The sequence below is a fragment of the Macaca fascicularis genome, chromosome 4 (genome assembly GCF_037993035.2).
Source record: "Macaca fascicularis isolate 582-1 chromosome 4, T2T-MFA8v1.1".
NCBI classification, from domain to species: Eukaryota; Metazoa; Chordata; class Mammalia; order Primates; family Cercopithecidae; genus Macaca; species Macaca fascicularis.
Window position 1 is genome coordinate 138,918,831 of NC_088378.1, and position 9,316 is coordinate 138,928,146.

General features: G+C 42.5%; 1 protein-coding gene across 2 annotated transcripts; it reads left to right on the forward strand.

The window, feature by feature from the left end:
* Positions 1–2,633: 2,633 nt before the first annotated feature.
* Positions 2,634–8,558, forward strand: LOC102145413 (HLA class II histocompatibility antigen, DO beta chain). 2 transcript variants are annotated; one of them, XR_012433242.1, is made up of 6 exons: positions 2,634–2,775; positions 4,321–4,590; positions 5,038–5,143; positions 5,805–5,915; positions 6,168–6,199; positions 6,388–7,443. XR_012433242.1 is itself a non-coding variant. In NM_001419454.1 (6 exon segments), coding segments are annotated over 6 exon segments (822 nt in total). In that variant the 5' UTR covers positions 2,634–2,684; the 3' UTR covers positions 6,424–8,558.
* Positions 8,559–9,316: the final 758 nt, after the last annotated feature.

Here is a 9,316-nt window from a genome sequence, read left to right on the forward strand (position 1 = left end):
TGTTATAATCTCCCATGGGGAAGAAATTATTTTTCTGATTGGTCTGATCCAGGCCTCTAACCAAGGCCATGTTTACTAAGGGTCATAGAACAGTAAAAGTTTGCACAATTGTATTTCACCTCTCTTTTCTGAATCCTGCTTAATTAACTTTAAAAACTCACTTACAAACCACTTCTTGCTCTTCTTAGTTATCAAATATATTTTCTTTCAACTCCTTTTTGACAGATCTTATCTTTTCTCAGCTGAGTCCATCACAACCATCTAAATGGAACTCCCTCATTCCCCTCTCTCCCCTGCTAATCATCCTGTCTTTGTTCTTTTATCTGAAGAAGTGCACCTTTCTTCCCCCAAGCCTTATGCTCGCTATCTTAGTCCATTTGTGCTACTGTAACAAGATACATGAGACAGGGTAATTTATGAAGAACAGAAATTTATTTCTCACAGTTCTGGAAGTTAGAAGTTCAAGGTCATAGCTCTGGAGGATTTGATGCCTTGGCCATTGACTTGGAAAAAAAAAAAGTCACTGCAGTGAACTTGTGGTTACCATGATATCCTGGGTTCATTCTTAATGTGCACAGTATAGGCAAATCAGGGCCACATTTCATGCTGAAAGATGATGTGAAATGATGAGTAAACATTGCCCTTTAAATAATAATAACATAGATGGTGAATTACAATTTGCACTTTTAGTTTCATTTGCTTAAAGATAGTGTTTTACTGTCTAGGTTTTACTGAAAGAATACTTAACTAAACACTTCAGTCAAATCATTCCAATGTAACAGTCCTCACAAGGGAGAAGGCAGAAGGGCAAAAGTGCCAAGGTATTCCCTCCAGCCCTTCTATTTTTATTGATTGACTGATTGATTGATTAAGACAGGACCTTGCTCTGTTACCTATGCTGGAGTGCAGTGGTGCATTCATGGCTCACTGCAACTTTGAACTTTTGGGCTCAAGCAGTCCTCCTACCTCAGCCTCCAAAGTAGCTAAGACCACAGGTGCATGCCACCATATTTTTTTCTTTAATATTTTTAAATTTTATTTAGATACGGGGGTCTCACTATGTTTTCCTGGTTGGTCTCTAACTCCTGGTCTCAAGCAATCTTCCTCCTCAGCCTCCCAAAGTGCTGAGATTATGGGCATGAGCCATCATCGCTGCTGTCTCTAGCCCTTTTTAAGTCTCTAATCCCATTCAGGAGGCCTCTGCATTCATGACTTAATCACCTCCTAAAGGGCCCACCTTTTGATACTATCACATTGGTGATTAAGTTGCAACACATGAATTTTGAGTGACATTCAGACCACAGCATTTTGGAGAAAATTGTCCCTTTCTTTTCTTTTTTATCTTCAGTTCCTCTTTTCTACAGATGCCTTCCACTTCACTTGGAACCTTGTTAAGATCTCTCCTGTCTTAAAAGTTTCTTTTTGCAGAACACCAGAACTCATTCCTTCTGTCTAACTGTAACTTTGTACTCGTTACCAACCTCTACCCATTTCTACCCCTGACTCCCCAGCCTCTGGTAACTACTAATGTACTCTTTACTTCGATGAGGTCAACTTTTTTAGATTCCACATAAGAGTGAAATCACATAATATTGTCCTTCTGTTCTTGGTTTATTTCACTTAACATAGGGCCCTCCAGGTTCACCCATGTTTTTGCAAATGACAGGATTTCATGCTTTTTTATGGCTGAATAGTATTTCATCATGTATATATCACATACTAATTACCTTGATTTAATCACTACACAATGTATATGTGTGCTGAAACATCATGCTGTGTCCCATAAATATGTACAATTATTATGTGTCAATTTAAAAAACCCAAGAAAAGTATTTTTTCTTGGTGTTGTTTTTTCTCAAGTGTATCCCATTTTTCTTTGTTTTCACTTTCAAAATTCTTGAAAGACTCTTTTAACCTTCTCCCTTTGTTTTCTTGTTTCCAATCCAGTCTTTTGAAATATGGCTTCTACCTTTAACACTCTGCTGTCCTCTTGAAGGTTATTGGTGCCCTACTAATCATAAAACACATTAATGCTCTCTTATATTGTATCCTGGTGAGCCTTTTTGCAGAATTTTATTATTTGGGAATTCTCTTTCCGTGGTTTTATTTATTTATTTATTTAATTTTTTTGTGGTCCTTTTAGCTTATAAGAAACCGTACTCTCCAAATGTTCTCTATGTCTTCTATTTCTTCTCTGATAATCCCTTTACTAAATCCTCTTGAGGCATATGCTTCAGAATTCTTAATTTACATACTCTTAATTCCTTCTTAATTTATACACTGCCTGTTGGCAATGTCAACACCCCATAGGGAGGGAGGCCTATTGGTCAGAACAGGCCAGGGAATAGAAGAATACATAATAAACAGTCTGCTTAGTTCTTCTACGGCCCCATAATGTGTCGAATATATATTTTTACTTCTTCTCCCAGCCCATTTTTAATATACCTAAATTACTATCAGTGATTCTGCAGGCAAACAGTGGTTGAGTGACACAACTTTGTGAAAGTATCCTACCCAGTACCTGATGATGCAAAACTCTTCTATCTTGATTGGTTGTCAATCCGAGGAGTTTCCAATCCTGGGGAAGCCAGAAAAACACCTATTTATACTCTTAATGAGTACTTTTTGAAACCATTCTGAAGAGGCTGACGATTTTACTATCTCATTTTTTTGCTTTCTCCAGAATGGGTTCTGGGTGGGTCCCCTGGGTGGTGGCTCTGCTAGTGAATCTGACCAGACTGGATTCCTCCATGACTCAAGGCACAGACTCTCCAGGTAAGAACAGAGCAATTATTTTTTTCCAGTGCTTATGCAAGAGTTGGCATGGGGGAGTGATGCCTTTCCTTATAAGTCCAGGCCACAGATCAGACTGAAAGTGGCTTTTGGTTTCAAAGAGCAGTGTTCTGCCCTTTGGCCGAAAAGTACTTCTTCCCTCTTTGCATGGGATGGACTTCATATACCACAGCCACCTATTAAAGAGGGGTAGGGAGGCAGAAAGAGGGAAACATTGTGTTTTTTTTAGGGTCCTTATTGTGTATATCAACCTCAGTCAGAGACTGGGCGTGTTCAAGGCCTTGGCCAGGGTTCAAGCATGTTCAAGGCCTTGGCCAGGGTTCGAGGCATTCTGTGATTTTTCGGTCAGGACACGGAAAGAAACCTCAGTTGGGGTATATGTGGACAAATGAAACTGGAAACAAAGGTTGCTCCTTCTGTCATTTATTAAGCCGCTATTATATGTTCAGAATTGTACTAAACAGTTTTGAGAAGTAAGAGAAGTTGAATAGCATACATTGTCTTTGTCCTCAGGCTACCAGGTACAAGTTACTTGTCACTGTTATTTTTCTAGCACAGGTGACAGACGATACAACCATGAAGCAATGTGAGACCATGAAAGCACATATTAATGAGCAGAAACAGGATGTAATGTGCTAAGAACAGAATCCACTTTGCATGTTAGTTTCATTAAATACAAAACAGGAACAAACCTGGCTGGGGGACATCATCATTCTTAGAGAAGAGAAACCGCCCTGAGTCTATAATGTCCATTAAACAATACAACTGAAAAAAAAAAAAATCAGCACAGATTTTAAATGATGATGAAAAATTCATATTTCCCCCTCTGGTTTAGACTACTAGAGGAAATAGAGAAGAACATACATGCTGAGAAACTGCAGGCTGTAACTTCATCTGACATTAGGTACTGAGTGAGGGATAAGTGGGGTTCACCCAGGAAGGTCATTCTTATGGCTCAGTTCAGAGTTGGAGGAGGCCTCTGAACTTAGGAATGAAAGTAAATTTACAACCCAATATTAATAGCAATTATCCTTCAAGTCTTGACTTAGATGCAGTTTCTTCGGGAAGTCCTTCCTGACTTACCTACATTATTAACCCCATTTGAATTTCTTTTTATTGCAGTTGTTGCTGTTAAGTGCATAGAATTGGTTTAATTTTACCCAGTGAGTTCACAGCACATTGTAATTATTGGCAGTAGTACAAGACTCTCTCTTCTCTTCCCTTGCCTCTATTCTCATTCTCTCCCCTCCCTAGAGAATCCATTCTAAACATGTCTGGTATGTCTCTAAGTAGGAGAGTGGCCTTTAGAAATATGTAGCATTATTTCCCTTTATGTAATTTTAAAATTTAGTAAATATCATTGTGTGTTGAATCTCATTCTGTTTCTTTTCTCACTTGACACTGTGCTTTTTGAGCATTCTGAGGTCAAAGGCCTCCTCTTAGATCCATGTGGTCTGACGTAACTTACCAGGCATGGGTTTTCCCAGAGGAGGGGGCTGGTTCATGGTCCCTGTTTTGGTTTTCCAGAAGATTTTGTGATTCAGGCAAAGGCTGACTGTTACTTCACCAACGGGACAGAAAAGGTGCAGTTTGTGGTCAGATTCATCTTTAACTTGGAGGAGTATGTACGTTTCGACAGTGATGTGGGGATGTTTGTGGCATTGACGAAGCTGGGGCAGCCAGATGCTGAGCAGTGGAACAGCCGGCTGGATCTCTTGGAGAGGAGCAGAGAGGCCGTGGATGGGGTCTGTAGACACAACTACAGACTGGGCGCACCCTTCACTGTGGGGAGAAAAGGTGAGCTGGAAGGTGAGGTCTGGCGGGGCTCAGGAATGTCCCCCATGTGAACCTGGCCACGGCTCTTCTTCCTTGTAAGCAATTTTCTGCTTTAGGATAAATGGTTGTCTGTATAGATGTTCTGGCCCCAGCTGTGATGCATTATCCTCACAAGTCAGCCACTGTGATCTTGGTCTCAGACCCCCAGGGTTCTCAGTTCTCAGGGACTTCGAGGGCTAGTGTACTCTCAAAGAGAAGCAGTAATCGTGGGAGTACCTCAGAAGTCTAAATCCTCCTGGCAGACACTGACATACCCCGTTACTGAGCCTGGGGACTGAGACTTGCCCATACTTTGTGTTCGCCTGGGTGATCTGGAAAGAGATTGACATAGTGATGGTCCCTAAAGAATCTCCTGTCCCAGCTTGGCGGTTTTCTTCCACAGCGTCTCATTTTTCTCTCCCTTCCTAGTGCAACCAGAGGTGACAGTGTACCCAGAGAGGACCGCACTCCTGCACCAGCATAATCTGCTGCACTGCTCTGTGACGGGCTTCTATCCAGGGGACATCAAGATCAGGTGGTTCCTGAATGGGCAGGAGGAGAGAGCTGGGGTCATGTCTACTGGCCTTATCGGGAATGGAGACTGGACCTTTCAGACTGTGGTGATGCTAGAAATGACTCCTGAACTTGGAGATGTCTACACCTGCCTTGTCCATCACTCCAGCCTACTGAGCCCCGTTTCTGTGGAGTGGAGTGAGAATTAGTTTCTAGTACTCTCTGGGCCTGACTCAGGACTATACTGACTCAATACAGAGCCTGTGTCACTTCTGCATTTATCTTGGTCACAGCATGAATTATTCTTTCCCTTGATCTGAGACAGTCACAGAAACCGGAGTCTTTGGGTTAGGGTGGGAGAAAACATGGTAGCTATCTATCCTCATATCTTCCAAGAAACAAGGAGGTCTAATCACCTCATTATGTGCTTCCAACCCTATGAACTCGTGTCCTCCAATTCTTTGGTCTTAGTATTCAAGAGGCATTCTTATGGGCTGTAAGAATTAGTAACAGATGGCTGGTAACTCCATGGGTGCCAACTTTGGTTTCAAAGAACCATTTTAAAATTTATTTATTTTTCTCTAGCTAGCATTGGATTTGGTGTCTAGTACAGATTCTGGGATTTCAAGAAGATGCTTTAAATATTGGGATGTTTTTACTAATTTAAGACCTGTTTTCCATAGGAGTTCAGTCTGAATATTCTTGGAGAAAGATGCTGAGTGGCATTGCAGCCTTCCTACTTGGGCTAATCTTCCTTCTGATGGGAATCATCATCCAGCTTAGGGCTCAGAAAGGTAATGAGCCTGTGAGGAGTGCCCTGCCGCCTGTCCCAGACCTTCCCCACTCCCACCTTCCCTAACGTCAATGATCTGAGGCAAGGAAAGCTGATTGTACCTCTCACGGATCACTGGGATAATTTTTTCGGAAGCTAGAAACAGAGGATAAGCAGGAAGAGTGCTGACATTGCCAGTCATTTGTTCTTCCCTCAGGATAATCATATTGGGTCCTAATTGGGGCAATCCATTCTTTTCTCGATTTCTTTCCAGGATATGTGAGGACACAGATGTCCGGTGATGAGGTAATATCTCTTTTCCCTTGTCTTTGAGTGGCAGATCATTCTCCCGGTTCTTTGGCCAGAAGGAGATGCCATGGGGGTAGGGAGGAGTAAGGCTGGTGCTGTCTGGACGGGACTGTCCCCTGAGTCTCTGGAACGGCTGTGGGGAGTGGTGAGGCTGCCTGCTGAGACCCTCATCACTGTTCCTCCAGGTCTCAAGAGCTGTTCTGCTCCCTCAGCCATGCTGAGGTCCTCACTGAAGCTTCTCTTCCCGGAGCCTGAAGTAGTGATGAGTAGTCTGGGCCCTGGGCGAGGTAAAGGACATCCATGAGGTCAATGTTCTGGGAATAACCCTCTTCCCTGATCCTTGGAGGAGCCTAAACTGATTCTGGAGCTCTGTGTTCTGAGATCATGCATCTCCCACCCATCTGCCCTTCTCCCTTCTACATGTATATCATTAATCCCCATTGCCAAGGACACTGTCCAGAAACTCCCCTAAGACCTTACTCCTTCCAGCCACAAATCATTTACTTTTCTGTGGTCCAGCCGTATTCCTATAAGTCATGATCTCCAAAGCTCTCTGTCTTCCAACTGCAGTCTCCACAGTCTTCAGAAGACAAATGCTCAGGTAGTCACTGTTTCCTTTTCACTGTTTTTAAAAACCTTTTTGTTGTCAAATAAAGTGGAGATACAAAAAATGTACAGTTCAGTGAATGATTGAAAGAAAACCCCTGTAATCAAGTCCAGGAACAGGACTTTGCCAGCTCCAGCAGAAGTCCCTGTGTACGTCAGGCCAATCATAGCCTCTCCCTCCCCTCAAAAGTGACCATACGCTGACTTTATTGTGACCTCTTTCTTGTCTTTGTAGTCTATTCCCCCAGCGATGTGTTCCCGGACGCCACAGCTTAGTTGTCTTTTACGTCTCTTGTACTTCACTGGTTTCTCCCCCATCAACCTTTTTCCCCCCTTATGATTAATCTGTTGAAAAGCTCGAGCCATTTGACCTGTAGAGTTTCCCACACTCTGGACTTTGCTGGCTGCATACACACGGTGAGGTGTAACACGTCCTCTGCCCTCTGGGCCTCCTGCAAATTGGCATCTGGATGCAAAGCCTGGATCAGTCTCTGGTTCGATCTTTTCCTTTGGAAAATCTGTACGCGGTGTTGTGGCCTTTCACCATGAGACACATAATTTCCAGCTGTTTCTTTTTGTGATGTTATCAACCATTGATACTAATTGCTTAGTCTGTTAATTTATTGGGGATTGCTGAATGGTGATATTCTGTCATTTTTTCTTCATTTATATGCTTTATTAATGCTACGAAGAGGCAGTTCCCTTCATTTACTAGTGGGCTACTCAGTGGCACAGTGGAAAGGCAGGATCAGTGTTTGACTCTCCTTTTATTTACCAATTTTCAAATTAACAAATTGGTTTCCCACTACTAATAAAATCTATAGATGGCCAATCAGGTTTTACTTTTCATTCTTAAAATAATTATAAACAGAAGGATTTAAATGTTTGATAGGTTTTACTCTATTGCAATTTTTATGCTTGTTAAAGCTTATTGCTGTATTTTTGGTGAGTGAAAACTTCTTCAAGTGGCTAATAATGAAACTGAATTCTTTTGACACAAAGTTCTTTTGATAATTTCTTTGTTATCTGGGATGACAAGATGTTTCTGGTTCATCCTGTTCATGTCTTGCCCCGACCTGGAGGCAGCCATTTTTCCAGAAATCCCTAGTTTAGTTTAGTGAGAAATTACATTTAAGACTATAATCCAGCGTTAGGGTGTTTTGTGCTGGCGTCACCTCAAAAGTGGCGTCAAGGGAGTTGCCACAAGGAAGTGCCTCAAACCATCCTGAGATGGTGTGGGTTAAGACTCAGAAAGAAGCGCTAAATGCCAGGGTGATCAGCCCAAAGCATTTATTCGGGGAATTTACCTTCAGAGGGCTTTAGGAGTCCTCGCAGACAGCAAGAGAAAAGGGATGTTCTGCCTAGGTATGTCTGCGGTGAGGGGGTCAGGGTTTAGCGTTTATATGAAGGTTTAGGGAATCTGGCTCAGGGCTGGGACAAAGTTTCAGTGTTTAGAGTAACAACCTAAATACTTTTATCAGTGCCTGGGCGTGTTCAAGGCCTTGGCTTGGGTTCGAGCCTGCTGGGAAAAACCTGCAGTTAGCTGGGTCACAGAGGCATTCTGTGATTTTTTGGTCAGGACATGGAGAGAAAGCAGGGAGAGGGGCAGTGGGGGAGTCTAAATAGATGGGAGTGGTCGTTGTGTCTGGCCTGATCAATGGAAATAAAACATTTATACATGTATACATTTTTAAAAAATCAGTCGTCCGGGCATGGTGGCTCATACCTGTAATCCCAGCACTTTGGGAGACCGAGGCAGGCAAATCACGAGGTCAAGAGATTAAGAACATCCTGGGCAACACGGTGAAACCCCGTCTCTACTAAAAATACAAAAATTATCGAGGTGTGGTGGTGGGTGCCTGTAGTCCCAGCTACTCGGGAGGCTGAGGCAGGAGAATCGCTTGAACCTGGGAGGCGGAGGTTACAGTGAGCCAAGATCGTGCCACTGCACTCCAGCCTGGTGACAAGCGCAATACTCCGTCAAAAACAAAAAACAAAAAACAAAAAACAAAAAACAAACAAAAAAAAAACAATCTTTTCTATATCACATCTGCATATCCTTTCTTTTACACCAAGAACTCTGGTTTTCAAGGATGCAGGGAATGTCCATATTTATTTGCTGTTCCTGGGTTAACATAGACAGCAGTCTAAGGATAATAACACTCATACTAAAACCACCAAAATCGCTACTGAAAAAGGTTGAAATTCTTTTTACCTACTTTTTCCCTGTTACCTGTGTTCTCCCTTTTTACCTATGTTCTCCCCCCATTTCTAATTGAACTGTATCTATCCTAATTGATCCTGTGCCATTGTATAGACTACTTGCTCCCTTATTAGTCTTAGTTCTGTGAGTAGAGAGGTGTTTAACGCTCACCATCATTCCTTATGTGGATATCCCTGTCATGTGGTGGTTTTCAAGGTGTGGTCCGTGGATCCCTGGAGGTCCCTGGGACCCTTCAAGGGGCCTATGAAGTCAAGCTATTTTTGTAATAATACTAAGATGTTATT